This window comes from Oryctolagus cuniculus, chromosome 12 (genome assembly GCF_964237555.1).
Source record: "Oryctolagus cuniculus chromosome 12, mOryCun1.1, whole genome shotgun sequence".
Lineage (NCBI taxonomy): Eukaryota > Metazoa > Chordata > Mammalia > Lagomorpha > Leporidae > Oryctolagus > Oryctolagus cuniculus.
In genome coordinates, this window is record NC_091443.1 from 63,818,526 (window position 1) to 63,836,833 (window position 18,308).

Below are 18,308 nucleotides of genomic sequence, written 5' to 3' on the forward strand. Positions count from 1 at the left end.
TGGCCGTTGCGGCTAATTTGGGAGTGAACCAGTGGATGGAAGACCTCTCTCTCTCTCTCTCTCTCTCTCTGCCTCTCCTCTCTCTGTGTAACTCTGACTCTCAAATAAGTAAATAAATCTTTTAAAAAAAAAAGATACGGGGCTGGAATTGTGGCTCAGCACATTAAACCATAACCTGTACCAGTATTGTGGTACAGTGGGTTAAGCAGCAGATTTTCATGCCAGCATCCCATATCCAAGTGATGAAGTCCCTGTTCCTCCTCTTTCTATCCAGCTTCCTGCTAATGTGCTTGGGAAGGCAACAGAGGATGGTTCAAGTGCTTAGGGCCCCTGCTGCTCATGTGGGCCCATGTGGGAGACCAGAATGGAGTTCCTGGCTATTGACTTTGGCCTGGCCCAGAACTGGCTGTTAAACCAGAAAATGGAAGATCTCTTTCTCTCTTCCTCCTCATCTTTCTTCTTCTCTTCCTCCCTCTCTCTCCATCATTCTACCTTTCAAATAAATAAGTTAATAAATCTTAAGAAAAAAAAATCAAGAGTGGCTCACATTGCGGCATAACAGGTTGAACAACCACCTGCAACTATGGTATCCCATATCGACATCAGTTCCAGTTCTGGCTGCTCCATTTCCAATCTAACTTCCTGCTAATACACCAGAGAAAGCAGTGAAGATGACTCACTTTATAGTGCTTGGGCCTCTGCCACCCACATGGAGAACCTAGATGAAGCTCTTGGCCACCAGCTTTAGCCTGGCCCAGCCCTGCCTGTTGTGGACATTTGGGGAGTAAACAAGCTTTTGGAAGATCTTTCTCTGTCTCTCCCCCTCCCCATAACTCTGTCTGTCTATAATTAAATATTATCTTAAAAAGGTTTTTGTATATCTACTTTTTAAAATTTCTTTTCAGCCGGCGCCGTGGCTCAATAGGCTAATCTTCCGCCTGTGGCTCCGGCACACCGGGTTCTAGTCCCGGTCGGGGCACCAGATTCTGTTCTGGTTGCCCCTCTTCCAGACCAGCTCTCTGCTGTGGCCTGGGAGTACAGTGGAGGATGGCCCAAGTGCTTGGGCCCTGCACCCCATGGGAGACCAGAAGAAGCACCTAGCACCTGGCTCCTGCCTTCAGATCAGCACGGTGCGCCGGCCGTGGCGGCCATTGGAGGGTGAACCAACAGCAAAAGGAAGACCTTTCTCTTTATCTCTCTCTCTGACTGTCCACTCTGCCTGTCAAAAATAAATAAATTAATTAATTAATTAATTTCTTTTCTTTTCCCTAAGACTAATCTTTCCATCTATACTTTTACTTCACCCCTCTTGTCTTCTCAGGAATCTTATATCACTCATGTTCCCTTTTCTCATGCATATTTAGACCTCTTCATTTCTAAAAATATGTTCACATGTGTCCCATCTTTTATTTATATTTTTTAAGATTTATTTATTTATTTGACAGAATTATGGGGCCGGCACCATGGTGCAATAGGTTAATCCTCCGCCTGCTGCGCCAGCATGCTGTATGGGTACCGGATCTAGTCCTGGCTGCTCCTCTTCCGATCCAGCTCTTTGCTATGGCCTGGGAAAGTAGTAGAAGATGGCCAAAGTCCTTGGTTCCCTGCACCCACGTGGGAGTCCAGGAAGAAGCACCTGGCTCCTGGCTTCAGATTGGCGCAGCTCCGGCCATTTAGGACATCTAGGGAGTAAACCAACAGAAGGAAGACCTTTCTCTCTGTCTTTTCCTCTCACTGTCTTTAACTCTACCTCTCAAATAAATAAATAAAATCTTTAAAAAAAGAAAAAGAGTTACACAGAGAGAGAAGGAGAGGCAGAGAGAGAGAGGTCTTCCATCCACTGGTTCACTCCCCAAATGGCCACAATGGGTGGAGCTACACCAATCCAAAGCTAGGAGCCAGTTGTTCTGGGTCTCCCATGCGGGTGCAGGGGCCCAAGGATTTGGGCCATCTTCTGCTGCTTTCCCAGGCCATAGCAGAGAGCTGGATCAGAAATGGAACAGCCAGGTCTTGAACTGGCACCCATAAGGAATGCTGGCACTGCAGGCAGCGGCTTTACCCGCTACACTATGATTCGTATAGCTCAAGAGTAAATGTGGACAGCATTGTGGCACAGTGGGTTAAGATCCCACTTGGGATGCCTGCCTCAAATTTTAGAGTGCTAATTCAAGTCTCATCTTCTACACTTCAAATCCAGTTAACTGCAAATACCCCCTTGGGACAGCAAATGATGGCTCCAGTGCTTGGTTTCCTACACCCACATACAGCACCTGGATGGAGTTCTTGGCTCCTCAATTTGACCTGGCCCAACCCTGGCTGTTGCATGCATCTGGGGACTGAATCAGTGGATGTAAAATCAATCAGTACCAATATGTGTATGTGTGTTTGTGTCTGTCTCTGTCTTTCGAATAAATAAATAAATACATCTTTTGAAAAAGTAGGGGCCAGCGCCGTGGCTCATTTAGTTAATCCTCCGCCTGTGGCGCCAGCATCCCATGTGGGCACCAAGTTCTTAGTCCTGGTTGCTCCTCTTCCAGTCCAGTTCTCTGCTGTGGCCCGGGAGGGCAGTGGAGGATGGCCCAAGTGCTTGGGCCCCTGCACCCACGTGGGAGACCAGGAGGAGGCACATGGCTCCTGGCTTCAGATCGGCGCAGCGCCAGCTGTAGCGGCCATTTGGGGGGTGAACCAATGGAAGGAAGACCTTTCTCTCTGTCTCTCACTATCTACAACTCTACCTGTCAAATAAATAAATAAAAAATAAAAAGTAAAGGTATTTTTATGGTAAAATCTAAATTTGGTTTAGTTATAGGGAAATGGAAAGGGGCCGTTTGGATATCCATAACATCATTCATGGGCCATACAAAATGATCAAATTAAAAACTAGCCTGCTTGGGCCGGCATTGTGGCCTGTAAGGTAAAATCCACCACCTGAGACACCAGCATCCAAGATGGGCACTGTTTCAAGTCCCAGATGTTTCACTTCTGATCCAGCACCCTTTTAATGCACCTGGGAAAGCAGCAAAAAATGGCCCAAGTGCTTGAGCCCCTGCACTTAAGTGGGAGATCCAGAAGAAGCTCCTGACTGCTGGCTTTAGGGCTGGCCAGTTGTAGCCATTTGGAGAGTGAACCAGCAGATGAGATTTTGTTTGTGTGTATCTTCCTCTCTCTGTGTAACTCTTTAAAATAAATAGATAAATCTTTTATTTAAAAGAATTAGCCTGATGTATATTTATTGAATTTTGAGTCTGGCCTCCAATTGCCTTGGTGGGACCGGAGCAAGGATTGACTCCTATATTTCAAATTTAAATGCGTTTATATATATATATATATATATATTTTTTTTTTTTTTTTTTTTGACAGAGTGGACAGTGAGAGAGAGAGACAGAGAGAGAAAGGTCTTCCTTTGCCGTTGGTTCAGCCTCCAATGGCCGCCGTGGCCGGCGCGCTGCAGCCGGCGCACCGCGCTGATCCGATGGCAGGAGCCAGGAGCCAGGTGCTTTTCCTGGTCTCCCATGGGGTGCAGGGCCCAAGCACCTGGGCCATCCTCCACTGCACTCCCTGGCCACAGCAGAGAGCTGGCCTGGAAGAGGGGCAACCGGGACAGAATCCGGCGCCCCGACCGGGACTAGAACCCGGTGTGCCGGCGCCGCAAGGTGGAGGATTAGCCTATTGAGCCACGGCGCCGGCGCGTTTATATATTTTTTAATTTTTACATTTATTTATTTTATTTATTTGAGAGGCAGACAGAGAGCTGAGCCAAATTCTGGGCCATGCTGAAGCTGGGAGCCAGGAACTCTAGTCTCCCACATGTTGACAAGGACCCAAGTAATTGAGCCATCACCTGTTGCCTCCCGGGGTGTGTATTAGTAGAAAGCTAGAATTGAGAAAGGAGCTGAGACTGGAACCCAGGCACTCTAAAATAAGATGTGAGCCTCCCAAGTAGCATCTTTTTTTTTTTTTTTTATTTTGAAGATTTATTTATTTATTTGAAAGAGTTACATAAAACAAGAGACAGAAAGTGTGAGATCTTCCATCCACTGGTTCACTCCCCAAATGTTGGGCTGCAACTGCTGGAGCTGGGCCAGTCTGAAGCCAGGAACCAACAGCTTCCTCCATGTCTCCCACATGGGTGCAAGGACCCAAGGACTTGGACCATCCTCTGCTGCTTTTACAGAAGCAACAGCAGGGAGCTGGATCATAAGTGGAGCAGCCGGGACACAAACTGGTGCCCATATGGGATGCTAGCACTATAGACAGCGGCTTTATTCACTACGTCACAGTTCCAGCCAACATCTTTTTTTAAAGATTGATTTAATATTTATTTGAAAGGCAGTATTAGAGAGAAGGAGAGACAGAGAGATCCTTTATCCACTAGTTCACTCCCCAAATGACTGCAATGGCTGAGGCTGGACCAGGTCAAAGCCAGAAGCTGGGAGCTTCCAGGTCTCCCACATGGGTGCAGGAGCCTAAGGACTTGGGCCATCCTCTACTGCTTTTATGGTGCATTAGCAGGGGACTGGATTGGAAGTGGAACAGCTGGGATTCAAACTGGCACCCGTAAGGGATGCTGGCACTGCAGGCCTTGGCATTAACCCACTGTGTCACATCTCTGGCCTCCCCAATAGCATCTTAACCTGTATGCTAAGTGTCCATTTCATTCATGTATTTTTATATGTATATTTGTTCCTACTTAGCCCATGGGGGTTGCCTAACAATAACTTTCATACATGCAAATTATATATTTAACAATTTCTGTCTCAGAGTGAGAAGATGCTAGTGGAAATCACTGCTGTATGACTTAAAGTTCACTGATCTGCCACTTCAAATCAGTATGTGAAATTATACTTCAGTGTTTTATTGGCAGGGAAAGGTAGGTATTTTGTGGAATATTCCCAGTGCTTCATTCTGGGACCAACTATCTGTCTAATGTTTAATAATATATTATTAACTGAGTTATTCTAATGCATGTTGTCTCTTTTAGAAACTAATAATTTGGAAGATGAAGAGAAAGAGAATCCTATAGAAGAATGGAGTTCTGAAATGAGAGCTGCAGAGAAAGGTAACTGAATTAGTTAATAACACAAATGTGCTTCTGTTCTGAGTTGATTATATGATGGTACGTCAAAAAGGTCATGGAAAACAGAATTGAAAGGTATGTTTAGGGGCTAGCATTGTGGCAAAGCTGGTTAAGCTGCTGCCTGTGATGCAGTCATCCCAATGGCACCAGTTCAAGTCCTGGTGCTTCACTTATGACTCTTTCTGTGTGTGAGTGTGTGTGTTTCCCTTTCTCTCTCTCCAAAACTGTGTTTTTCAAGTAAATAAAATAAATCTTTAAAAAAAAAGTTGGAACTGGTACTGTGGTGTAGAAGGTTAAGCCTTGGCCTGTACTGTCAGCATCCCATATGTACGCCAGTTTAAGTCCTGGTTGTTCCAGTTCCAATCCAGCTCCATGCTAATGTGCCTGGGGAAGCAGTGGAGATTGCCCAGGTACTTGGGCCCTTGCACCCGCGTGGGAGACCTGCAAGAAGCTCCTGGCTTTGGCCTATCCCAGCCTGTTATAGCCATTTGGGGAGTGAACCAGTGCATAAAAGCTCTCTGTCTCTCTCCTTCTTTCTGTGTTTCTGCCTTTCAAATAAATAAATAAATCTTTAAAAAAAATTAAAATCAATCAATTAAATCTAATTAATTTATTTTGATTTTAATTAATTAACTTTAAAATCTATTTTGTTGCCAAAAAAGTTCATACTTTTTAAAATTCTGTTGTATTTAAGTGAGATTAAGTCAAATAAAATTTTCTTTTTTTAAAGTCAATTTTTTTTGAAGATTTATTTATTTTACTTGAAAGTCAGAGTTACACAGAGAGAGAAGGAGAGGCAGAGAGAGAGAGAGGTCTTTTATCCCTGGTTCATTCCCCAATTAGCCCCAATGGCTGGAGCTGCACTGATCCGAAGCTAGGAGCCAGGAGCTTCTTCTGGATCTCCCATGTGGGTGCAGGGGCCCAAGGGCTTGAGCCATCTTCTACTGCTAGTCAAATAAAATTTTCAATAAAACATGATTTTTCTAGCAGCATTCTAATATGTCCTTTGTTTTGTTTTCAAAGAATTGGAACAGCTAAAAACTGAAGAAGAGGAGCTTCAAAGGTCAGTCTTCAATCCAAGTATTAAAAAGCATCTTCAGCCGGCACCGTGGCTCACTAGGCTAATCCTCCGCCTTGCTGCGCCGGCACACCGGGTTCTAGTCCCAGTCGGGGCACCAGATTCTGTCCCAGTTGCCCCTCTTCCAGGCCAGCTCTCTGCTGTGGCCCGGGAGTGCAGTGGAGGATGGCCCAGGTGCTTGGGCCCTGCACCCCATGGGAGACCAGGAGAAGCACCTAGCTCCTGGCTTCAGATCAGAGCAGTGCGCTGGCTGCAGCACACCGGCCACGGTGGCCATTGGAGGGTGAACCAACAGTAAAGGAAGACCTTTCTCTCTGTCTCTCTCTCTCTCTCACTGTCCACTCTGCCTGTCCAAAAAAAAAAAAAAAAAGCGTCTTGCTAAATTTCTCAAAACTAAATGACTTCCTGTCTTCAGAGACTGACAAAAAGGACTGGGGACATGAGTATTAGCTAAAAACTTAGAACTTACACTTTACTTTGCATTGAACTCTGGCATCCATCTTATTTATAATATTCTCAAAGCTGTTACTGTTTATTGGGCATTAATCCAAGGCAGTATTTCCCAAGCTTGAATATTATCAAGATCCTTTCAAAGAAAGTAAACCTAGCATTAAAGTGTTTTTATATTGTGAAGTTGTGAATCCCATATTCAAAATGCTTGAGACCAGAAGTGTTTCTGAGTTAAGGTTTTAGAACCTTGCATGTGCTTCACCAGTTGAGTATCTATAATCTGAAAATCCAAAATCTGAAATGTTCCAAAATCTAAAAATTTTGAGTACCAAGACACTTTGGATTTTCAGATTAGGGGATGCTCAATACTTAAATAACTGTAAAATGAAGTGTATATTTTTTAGGCTTACAAATCATATTCAAATCTAAGATGAAAAGAAATGAAGTACAAGTAACAAGGCAAAAAACCATAAAATTCCAATTGACAACATTAATTTGAAAGGTGATAATGTTGGGCTGAAATTAAATTTGATGCTAGCAAAATGACTAACAAAGCATAAATTCTGTTTAGCTCTACAAATTAAGCAAAACCAAATACAGGCAACAAAGTTACTGCATTTGTCAGTTTTAAGGTCAGCATATTTTTGAAATATTTTGTGCTTGTTTTATCATAAAATAAAATATATTATTTAATATTAATAATGCTACATGTGAATTCCAGATGTCTTCATGGTTCCTATTTTGAGAGAGTGATTTACACCTTTCCTAAAAAGATCTACTTCTGTTTTGGTTGTTAAGATTTATTTATTCATTTGAAAGATGGATTTACAGAGAGAGAGAGTCAAAAAGATATCTTCCATTCTATGGTTCACTCTCAAATGGCTGCAATAGCCAGAATGGGGCAAAGCCTTAAGCCAGAAGCCTGGAACTTTGTGTGGATCTCCTGTGGGTGGCAGAGGCCTGAACAGTTGGGCCATCTTCCACTGTGTTACCAGGCACATTAGCAGGTACGTGGATTGGAAGTAGAGTAGCTGGTACTCAAACCTGATGCTTGTGTTACAGGTGGTGGCTTAACCTGCTGTACTATGACACCAGCCCCAAAAAGATCTACTTCTAGTCTAATGCCTTTTTTTTTTTTTTTTTTTTTGACAGGCAGAGTTAGAGACAGAGAGAAAGGTCTCCCTTTTCCGTTGGTTTACCCCCCAAGTGGCCACTACAGCTGGCGCACTGCACTGATCCAAAGCCAGGAGCCAGGTGCTTCCTCCTGATCTCCCATGCAGGTGCAGGGCCCAAGGACTTGGGCCATCCTCCCCTGCCTTCCCGGGCCACATAGAGAGCTGGACTGGAAGAGGAGCAACCGGGACAGAACCGGCGCCCCAACCAGGACTAGAACCTGGGGTGCCGGTGCCATAGGCAGAGGATTAGCCTAGTGAGCCGCGGCGCCGGCCGTCTAATGCTTTTCAAAAATCAAAACTAGGGGCCTGCGCTGCGGCTCACTAGGCTAATCCTCCACCTAGCGGCGCCGGCACACCGGGTTCTAGTCCCGGTCGGGGTGCCGGATTCTTTCCCGGTTGCCCCTCTTCCAGGCCAGCTCTCTGCTGTGGCCCGGGAAGGCAGTGGAGGATGGCCCAGGTGCTTGGGCCCTGCACCCCATGGGAGACCAGGAGAAGCACCTGGCTCCTGCCATCGGATCAGCGTGGTGCGCAGGCCGTAGCACACCAGCCGCGGCGGCCACTGGAGGGTGAACCAACGGCCAAAGGAAGACCTTTCTCTCTGTCTCTCTCTCTCACTGTCCACTCTGCCTGTCAAAAAAAAAAAAAAAAAAAATCAAAACTAGGGCCAGTGTTGTGGTACAGCAAGCTAAACTGCCACCTGCAATGCTGGCATCCCATGTGGGAGTACCAGTTTGAATCACGGCTGCTACAGTTCTTTCCAGTCCTCTACTTAGGTGCTTGGGAAAGCAGTGGAGGGCTGTCTGCCATCCACATGGGAGACCCAGGGGTTCTGGGTTCCTGGCTTCAGACTCGACCGGCCCCAGCCATTTCAGGGGAATGAACCAGCCAATAGAAGATCTCTATCGGGGTCGGAGCTGTGGCTTAGCAGGTAAAGCCACCTCCTGCAGTGCCAACATCCCATATGGGCACTGGTTCGAGTCCCAGTTGCTCCATTCCCAGTCCAGCTCCCTGCTGTGGCCTGGGAAAGCAGAAGATGGCCCAAGTCCTTGGACCCCGTACCCACGTGGGAAACCTGGGAGAAGCTCCAGCTCAGGGCTTAAGATTGGCATAGCTCTGGCCATTGCAGCCATTTGCAGAGTGAACCAGAGGATGGAAGACTCACACTCTCTCTCTCTCTCCCTCTCTCTCCCCCTCTCTCCCCCTCTCTCCCCCTCTCTCCCCCTCTCCCTCTCCCTCTCCCCCTCCCTCTCTCTCTCCCTCTCCCCCTCCCTCTCTCTCTCCCTCTCCCCCTCCCCTTCTGTCTCTCTCCCCCCCACCTCTTTGTAACTCTGCCTTTCAAATAAATAAATAAATAAATCTTTATTTAAAAAAAAATCTCTCTCTCTCCCCCTCCACTGCAAATAAATAAATAAGTACATCTTCAAAAATCAAACTAAACCAAGAATTTAGAAATGGATGCCATTCATTTTCATTATTACTTCTCTGGGGAGCTAGCCAGCATGTGACTCCTTATTATAAACTTTTTAAAATAATAAAGTCTGGGGCTGGAACTTTGGCTTGGTGGTTATAAACCAGCATACCCACATCACATATCAGAGTATAAGAGTGCGTAGGTTCAGTACCTGCCTCTGGCTCCTGATTCCAGCTTCCTGCTAATGCTGACCCTGAGAGGCAGCAGTGGTGACTAAAGAGGTTAGATTCCTGCCATCCATGTGGGAGACCTGCATTGAGTTCCTGACTCCTGGCTTTAGCACCCTTGGTCGCTGTAGAGAATGGATCCAAAAATGGAATATCAGTCTCTCTATACCTCTACCTCTACTTGTCTGTCTCTCTGTGTCTCAAATGGATAAATAAAAATGTTTTAAATGTACAAATTAAAGTCTGAATTCTCTAGCAAAGAACTTACGTTTCTGTGAATACCTGGTTTCATTTGCAGAAACCTTTCAGAACTGGAAATAAAGAGAAAGCAGACCCTTGCTCAAATAGACTTGATGCAAAAACAAACAAGTAGAACTAAGGAACTACTGGATCAGTTGAGGTAAGAAAGAGCAAGTGTCATTTGTGTTTTATCCTGTGTCTCAGTGGTTATGTAAACCTGCTGGAACAGTTGATTGGTTTTTTTGTTTTTGACAGGCAGAGTGGACAGTGAGAGAGAGAGACAGAGAGAAAGGTCTTCCTTTGCCGTTGGTTCACCCTCCAATGGCCGCCGCGGCCGGCGCACCGCGCTGATCCGATGGCAGGAGCCAGGAGCCAGGTGCTTTTCCTGGTCTCCCATGGGGTGCAGGGCCCAAGCACCTGGGCCATCCTCCACTGCACTCCCTGGCCACAGCAGAGAGCTGGCCTGGAAGAGGGGCAACCGGGACAGAATCCGGCGCCCCGATCGGGATTAGAACCCGGTGTGCCGGCGCCGCTAGGCGGAGGATTAGCCTAGTGAGCCGCGGCGCCGGCCAGTTGATTGGTTTTTAATATGCTGCTACAAGGTTTTGTTTTTAAGATTTATTTATTTGAAAGACAGTTACAGAGAGAGGTCTTCCATCCACTGGTTCACTCCTCAAATGGCTGTAATGTCCAGAGCTGAGCCGATCCAAAGCCCGAAGCCAAGAACTTCCTCCAGGTCTCCCACTTGGGTGCAGGAACCCAAGGCCTTGGGCCATCCTTGGGCCATCCTCCAATGCTTTTCCAGGCGCATTAGCAGGGGAGCTGGATTGGAAGTGGCTCATGTGGGACTCAAACCGCTGCCTATAGCAGATCTTGGTGCTGCGGTCCAGGGCTTTAAGCCACTGTGCCACAGCTCCTGCTCCTGCCACAAAGTTTTTAACCTGTAGTATGGTGCAGCCTCAGAAAGTTAGTGTACCCCTTGCTAAGCTGATAATATACAGAGTAAGAAAACTATGGAATTATAACTTAAAAACATGTAATCCTTTCCACTGCATAGACTTGGTTTTTCTCTGGTATATAGTTGAAAATTAAGTTCTTATTTCTTTCAATAAACTAAGATTATTATACAATCACAATATTTAAGTTAAAACATTATCTCCAAATCTGATGGAAAAACACCAGCAGCTGCTCTTGGTACTGTTTGTGTGGTATCAGTTCTCTCTCTTTTATCTTAAAAAATATATGTACTTTTTATCTTGTTTATCTCTCTCCAGTTTGTCTGAATGGGATGTCATTGAGTGGAGTGATGATCAAGCTGTATTCAACTTTGTTTATGACACAATAGAACTCACCATTACCTTTGGAGAGCCAGTAGGTGAGTAGCACAAGTAAAATAATCTTTTGTAGAAAAATGAGTGGCTACATTCATTCAGGATTCAAATTTTACTTTACTACAATAGTAACTATTGACATGATAAAAGCACTGCTGAAAATCTTACAAGAGTCAATCACTTTAGTGTTAATTGAATTTTATTTTATTAGATGAAGAATAAAAATGCCACTACTAAAAATTACTTTTTGTTGAATTACATTAGATGATAAAATTTTGCCTATCCAAATAATGTTCAGGGTTCCTTTTTTTCTTTATATGTTGTTGTAGAAAGTGTACTTTAATGGCTGATAATTTTTGACTATTTTTTTCTTCCGGTATGTAAGAATTAGTCAATTAGTCAATTGGAAGTTTTTGTGTGTATATATAGACCTATCATACCAGTTTGAGTCCTGGCTGCTCCACCTCTGATCTAGCTCCCTGCTGATGTACCTGGGAAGGCTGCAGAAGATGGCTCAAGTTCTTGTTTCGCTGCTACCAATATGGGAGACCAGGATTAAGTTAAAGGTTCCTGGCTTTGGCTGGCTCAGCCCTGGCTTTTGTGGCCATTTGGAGAGTGAACCAGCAGATAGAGGATGTCTCTGTCTCTCTCTCTCTCTCTCTCTCTCTCTCCCCCCCCTTCCCTCTCCCTCTCCCTCTCCCTCCCCCTCTCCCTCTTCCCTCTCCCTCCCTCCCTCTCTCCCTCCCCCCATCTTTCTCTTTAACTCTCTGCCTTTCAAATAAATAAGTAAATCTTTTTTTTTTTTTTTTTTTTTTTGATAGGCAGAGTGGACAGTGAGAGAGAGAGAGAGACAGAGAGAAAGATCTTCCTTTGCTGTTGGTTCACCCTCCAATGGCCACCGCAGCTGGCACGCTGCGGCCGGCGCACTGCGCTGATCCGAAGGCAGGAGCCAGGTGCTTCTCCTGGTCTCCCATGAGGTACAGGGCCCAAGCACTTGGGCCATCCTCCACTGCACTCCCAGGCCATAGCAAAGAGCTGGCCTGGAAGAGGGGCAACTGGGACAGAATCCAGCGCCCCGACCGGGACTAGAACCGGGTGTGCCAGGGCCGCTAGGTGGAGGATTAGCCTATTGAGCCGCGGTGCTGGCCAATAAGTAAATCTTAAAAAAAAAAAAAAAATACGTAGACTTGTCAAAGTAGGTAGAAATTATGATATGGCCACTAGACAGAGTCCCAGCTGTTTTGCCGGAATCTCCTAATTGTCAATACCTTTAGGTCGTTCTTCTTTAATCAGTAAGTTCCTTTTTTCAATGAATATCATCACCTTCGATTCAGGTCCAAAATTCCTCAAAGTTTACCTAGGCAAATCATCAGTAAAACATACTGATTTTTATTGCTTAAACTATTTATTTGTTTGTTTGTTTGTTTGAAAGATACAGAGAAATTTCATCCACTGGTTCACTTGGGCCCCTGCACCCACAAAAGAGACCCAGAAGGAGCTCCTGGCTCCTGTCTTTGGACCGGCTCAGCTCTGGCCATTGCAGCCATTTGGGTAATGAACCAGTGGATGGAAGACACTCTCTCTCTCTCCTCCTCTCTCTTTCTATCTTTCTCCCCCCCCCCATAACTCTTTCAAATAAATAAATAAATCTTGTTTAAAAAATGATGACAAGAAATGCAGATATTTAGAAAGTAAAATAATACAGTAAAAACAAATACAGTCCTTTTTCCGATTCTTCCTAGTTGGTCTCCCTTTCCTGGACAAGGCTTGTAGGAAGATTACTGAGTTGAATTTTCAGTCTTTGTTAGATGGTAAGTTTAAACATTTAAGCCTTTAAAACTTTGTTGGTATTTTGCAGGTATAAATTATGCCTTAAGAATGCTTTCACTTTTAAGTTAAATTTAAATAATAATAATTTTTCTTGTGAGTAGACATAAGATTTCTGGGGTAATACCTCATATATTAGATAAGTTTTAAAAGAAATTATTTTTTAGTATTACTAGGCCTTGAGTAGTGATTAATAGTAGCAATTTTCATAATTTAAAAATTACCATTATAAGTACTTCGTGTTGAGAATGTGTATTACTTAATTTCAACACTATAAGGAAGGAATTATTCTTCATCTTACAAATTAGGGAAAGATCAGAAAATTTTAAGTATTATATTTTGGATCACTAAAGACAGAAAGAAATCTTGGGTTTAAACCCAAGTTTATATTACATTTGAACCTATCCTCTTAACCAAATACTATCTGTATATGATAAAAATCTGTTATAGCAGGAATGTCATGTTTCCATATGTGTTATAATTGTGCTTGAAAATAAAAATGAAGAGGATACTTATGTACTAGTAGTTTTAGGGATTTTTTGATTTATAAATTTGTATTTTTAGACAATATCATATAAATGTATAATAAATAATACCCTGCTCTTGATTTTCTTTTCCCCCAGAAAGTAAAGCTCCTCCTTCCTCCCTTTTAGTTCATAAGCTTATTTTTCAGTATATTGAGGAACAGGAATCCTGGAAGAAGAAATGTACCACTCAGCATCAAGTACCCAAGGTAAAGCCTGATTGCAGTATTTAAAGAAAAATTAGCATTAAATATCTCAAGAATCAGAACTGAAAATTTACATTTTACTTCAATTTTTTTTTTTGGAAAATGGAATTAAAGGATAAAATTTTTGCTGCAAAAAATTTCTGGAATTTGGGGCCAGCATTATGGTGCAGTGGGTAAAGCTGCCATCTGAGAAGCATTCCATATGGGTGCCAGTTGGTGTCCTAGCTACTCCACTTCCAGTCCAGATCCCTGCTAACAGCCTGGGCAAAGCAGTGGAACATGGCCCAAATGTTTGAGCCCCTGCCACCCACATGAGAAACCCAGATGAAGCTCTTCTCTCCTGGCTTTGGCCTGGCCCAGTGCTGGCCATTGTGGCTACCTGGAGAGTGAACCAATGGATGGAAGACCTCTGTTTCTCCCTCTTTCTCTCTGTAACTGTGACTTTTAAGTAAATAGATAAATCTTTTTTTAAAAAAAATTGAAATTTATGCATAGTTTTTTCACAATATACATTTTCCATGAGCTTTCCGAATACCTTTAATATAGTATCCTGAAATGATATATTCAATCGTTTAGCTTTTTTATTTCTTTTTAAAATAGCCATTAAATCTTGAAATGTTGGGTGCTGGTACTGTGATTCATCAGGTTAAAACTGCAGCCTGCAGTGCCGACATCCCATAAGGGTGCCAGTTCAAGTCCTGGGTGCTCCACATCTGGGTGCTCCACATCTGATTCATCTCCCTGCTAACATGCCTAGGAAAGCAGAGGAAGATGGCCCAAGTTCTTGGGTCCCTACACCCATGTAGGAGACCCAGAGGAAGTTCATGGCTCCTGGCTCCTGATTTTGGCCTGGCCCAGCCCTGGCTATTGAGGCCATTTGGGGAGTGAACCAGCAGATGGAAGTTCTCTCTCTCTTTGTCTTTCCTTCTCTTTCTCTGTAACTCTGCATCTCAAGTAAATAATCTTAAAAAAAAAAAAAAAAAAATTGAAATGTTTTCATAATCTCATCAAATATTTTTCCTAGATGCTTCAAGAACTTTCATTGGTAGTGAACCATTGCAGACTCCTTGGAGAGGAGATTGAGTTTTTGAAGAGATGGGGAACAAATTACAACCTAATGAACATAGATGTGAAAAACACTGAGTAAGTGTGTTAGTCCCCTAGGGTTGTCAAAGTACTATAAATCAAGTGGCTTAAATAACAGAAATTTATCATCTCATAGTTCTGGAGGCTAGAAGTCTGAGATCAGAGTATCAGCAGAGTTCTTTATAAAGACCATGGAGAAGGAATCTCTCGCATGCCTTTCTCCTAATGCTTGGTGGCTTATTGGCAATCATTGGTATTTCTTGGCTTGTAAATACATATCCCTAATCTCTGCCTTCATCTTCACAGTGTTCTTTGATTATACATGTCTTTGTCCAAATTTCCCCCTTATTTATAAGAACACTAGTCATATTGGATTAGAGTACCTCTTATTTCGTTAGGATCTCATCTTAACTGATCTCCAAATTCCAAGGTATTGGGGGTTAGAACTCTAAAAGATGAATTATGGAGAGACAGAAGATCAGAAGCTCATTAAAATAATTTATCTTACTAATATGCTTCATAGCTAACAATGAAAAGTAATCATTATAACACCTTGTTCCAAATGTTTTACCTTCAAAAAATGTTTACCTAAGTTTCATAAGTCAGTGTAAATGATGAATATGTTTCACTGTAATCTGTCCTGTATTTTTAATTATAAATCTTATCTTTTACAGATTGACACTTTTATTTGCCAGCTCTGCAGCATTTGCAAAATTTGAGATAACTTTGTCTCTTTCGGCCCATTATCCATCTGTCCCATTACCTTTTATGATTCAAAATCACATTGGGAACACTGGGTGAGTAAAAGACCAGCAGGTTAACTCCCTTTTCACCATCTACTAGTTCACTCCCCAGATGGCTTCAATGGTAAGACTAGGCCAGGCCAAAGCCCAGAGTTGGGAGCTTCATCCAGGTCTCCCATGTGAGTGCCGAGTCTCAAGTTCTTGGGCCTCTTGCTGCTTTCCTAGGCACGTTAAGGCCTGGAAGTAGGGAAGCTAAGATTCAAACCAGTACCCATGCGGGATGCTGCTATCATAGGAGCCAGCTTAACCCACTATGTCACAACACTGACCCCTAAAGTCAGTGACTTTCATTGCTGCACTCAGTGGGAACTAGAAACCGTTGATCTATTCTTTTATATCTGCTTTAGTTTTTGAACAGTCCTGCCTAAAACAGGAATCAAAAAGGGAAAAATGCTATATATAAGCTCATTTCCCTTAAGCAACTTCTATAGCCTTTAAAAAATAATTTCTGTGTAGTCACAATATTTTTTTTTCAATTAGTTGGTGGAAGCAGAACAAAAATGTCTCATTACTACTATACAGTGATAAATTTTGTGACCTTTTAGACATGTTGCTGACAGATTGGAAGATGGCAGTTTAAAATGGACTCACTTTAAATCTATCAGCAAACACCAACAGTTTAGATTTTTATAGCTGAACTAGATTAAAATGCCTCACAATTGCATACAGAATTTGTTCTCAGGTCTACTTTTGGAATCTCATATTAAACTAAACAGCCTGGTTATTTCCAGAAATACGCATTTGTTCTTAGGAAACTAAGAAGACTACCCAAGAACATGCATTCAGCTGAATGGAAGATATAAATACAACTTCCCAGAAAAAGTAATTAACCTTTCGTTCTTTCCAGCCAAGATGAAATTGCTACCATTCTATCCAAAGTGTCATTGGAGGACAACTATTTGAAGAATGTGGTCAAGCAAATTTACCAAGATCTGTTTCAGGACTGCCATTTCTACCACTAAATCCATGGACCACAGTTGTAACAAGCAAGCAGCATGCACTTAATGATATTGTGTCAGGGTCTTCATTGCTGTTTAACCTTTATCTTTAGGTCATAGAAGCCTAGTAAAATTCGCACTGATGATGTTATAATTGATATGTTTGAGTAGTTTTCAAATCTGTATAATCAGGGGGTGATGAAAGGCCTCAAATATTCTGTAACCAAGTTGCTCATTTTTGTTTAAAGGTTTAAGTAGTAGTACACTTAGGGAAAATTTCCCCTGGCTAAAGTATTGCTCTCTGCTTTGTCCTAAAGAGGAACATTTAAGCATAGGAGAAGTTACCATTGACAAAAACATTAGCCATTTGCCCATATACAGAACTAGGATTTTTAGGTAGCTTGGCTTTTACTAGCAGATATTTCTGAAATAGAAACATGTCTGTTTACAAACAACTATTCCTCCTTTTTCTCAGTGTCAGAAATGTTAAGAAAAAGCAAATAGTATTCAGCTATTTGAATTGTTACCATCTTTTCTTGAGGGCCTTGCTTTTTATTTTGTGATGTCTATTGTTTTCCCAGTGAATAGTTTTTTAAGCAGAGTAAATTCATTTTGGCCCAGTATGTATGTAAATATATTAATGTTGTATTTGTGATATAGTAAGAAGATGTATATATCATATAGTGGATAGAGAAATACCTTTCTGCTTAGTTTCCATCTTTCTCAGGAAACTTAATAGCAAAAAGATCAATTGTCATTTATTAAATAATGACATAACACAATATCACACCCTGGATAAACTTATTAATAAGTATTTTTCCTGAAAGTACACCCTCCTCATTTAAAAATAAGCATATCCATTGATTATTAAGTGACCAATATTATCTATGAGGTAGACAAATATGAAATAGCTTTTACCCAAACTTTTGTCAAATCCTAATCATGATAATTGTTTCTCTTATATTTAATTCTAAACAAAAATATTTTCATTCTTAAACTGATTTGTCTTAAAATTTACTGTTTACTTAGGATCAGGTTAAAGTCCTGTGGGTCCCTTTGAGTATTATCTTCCCTCTTGGTTTCTACATCTGATATAAAGTCCAAAGATCATATGGTCTTTTAAGCTTCAAAAGTCAAAATTCATTTGCTATGAAAACTAATATGTGTTCCCTATATAATATAATAGTATAATCCTTGAAAAACTTTTAAAGTTATAAGTATGGTCCAATTTCCCATGAAACTTAAGTTAGCTTTCTTATTGGAGTTTTGTTTTCTTTCTTCTGTAAGTCGTAAAAAGTAGAGGTTTTTATTTTATGCATTTTGGTAACCTGGAAGAACTAGCTGCAAGGATGATTTGGCCTATAATGATGGTCTCTTGCTTTCCTTGGGTTTGGAGGATGTGATTGTAATATTTACCTACCTATTTGTATTGTATTTTTCTTTGTTGAGAGCATTGGCTATTTTCATAAAATTGTTTGGAAATTTATCTTTCAATAATTGGAAAGAAGATTATTTTTTGCACATTAAATTTGTTACTTGAAATCCTTTGTAAATAATATGTCTTTATTAAGTGAGGAGTATTTGACCATGTATCAAAAAGATTTATTTACCTGAAAGGCCGCAATAGCCAGGACCAGGTCAAGCTGAAGCCAAGAGCCCAGAGCTTCATCCAGGTCTTCCACATGAGTGGCAGGGCCCAAGTACAAACCAGAGCTATCCTCACGTCCCTGAAACACAGTAAAAGAAAACTATTTTGAGTTTCCTGAAGAGTCTGTTATTTTTTATTTGAGAGACAGAAAGCTCCCATCTGTTTGCTCATCCCCATGCTCATCCCCTAGGCTACGCTGAGGGCCAAATCCAGGTGACTGGAACTCACATAGGTGAGGTACCCATTTACTTGAGCCATCCCTGCTGCCTCCCCAGGACTACATCAGA

At 42.2% G+C, this 18,308-nt stretch overlaps 1 protein-coding gene across 6 annotated transcripts in view; it reads left to right on the top strand.

Annotated features, from left to right (window-relative positions):
- Positions 1–17,915, top strand: part of KNL1 (kinetochore scaffold 1) — a 76,903-nt gene extending 58,988 nt beyond the window's left edge. For 4 of the 6 annotated variants that reach the window (XM_008269188.4, XM_051822502.2, XM_070053998.1 and 1 more), the window contains 9 exons: positions 4,982–5,059; positions 6,101–6,140; positions 9,717–9,818; positions 10,933–11,033; positions 12,732–12,800; positions 13,440–13,549; positions 14,571–14,689; positions 15,307–15,429; positions 16,283–17,915. In XM_008269188.4, the coding sequence (XP_008267410.1) occupies positions 4,982–5,059; positions 6,101–6,140; positions 9,717–9,818; positions 10,933–11,033; positions 12,732–12,800; positions 13,440–13,549; positions 14,571–14,689; positions 15,307–15,429; positions 16,283–16,397 (857 nt within the window). In that variant the 3' untranslated portion in view covers positions 16,398–17,915. The remainder of the gene's footprint in view (positions 1–4,981; positions 5,060–6,100; positions 6,141–9,716; positions 9,819–10,932; positions 11,034–12,731; positions 12,801–13,439; positions 13,550–14,570; positions 14,690–15,306; positions 15,430–16,282) is intronic. The other 2 variants (XM_008269189.4, XM_070053997.1) reach the window with 2 other exon arrangements.
- Positions 17,916–18,308: the final 393 nt, after the last annotated feature.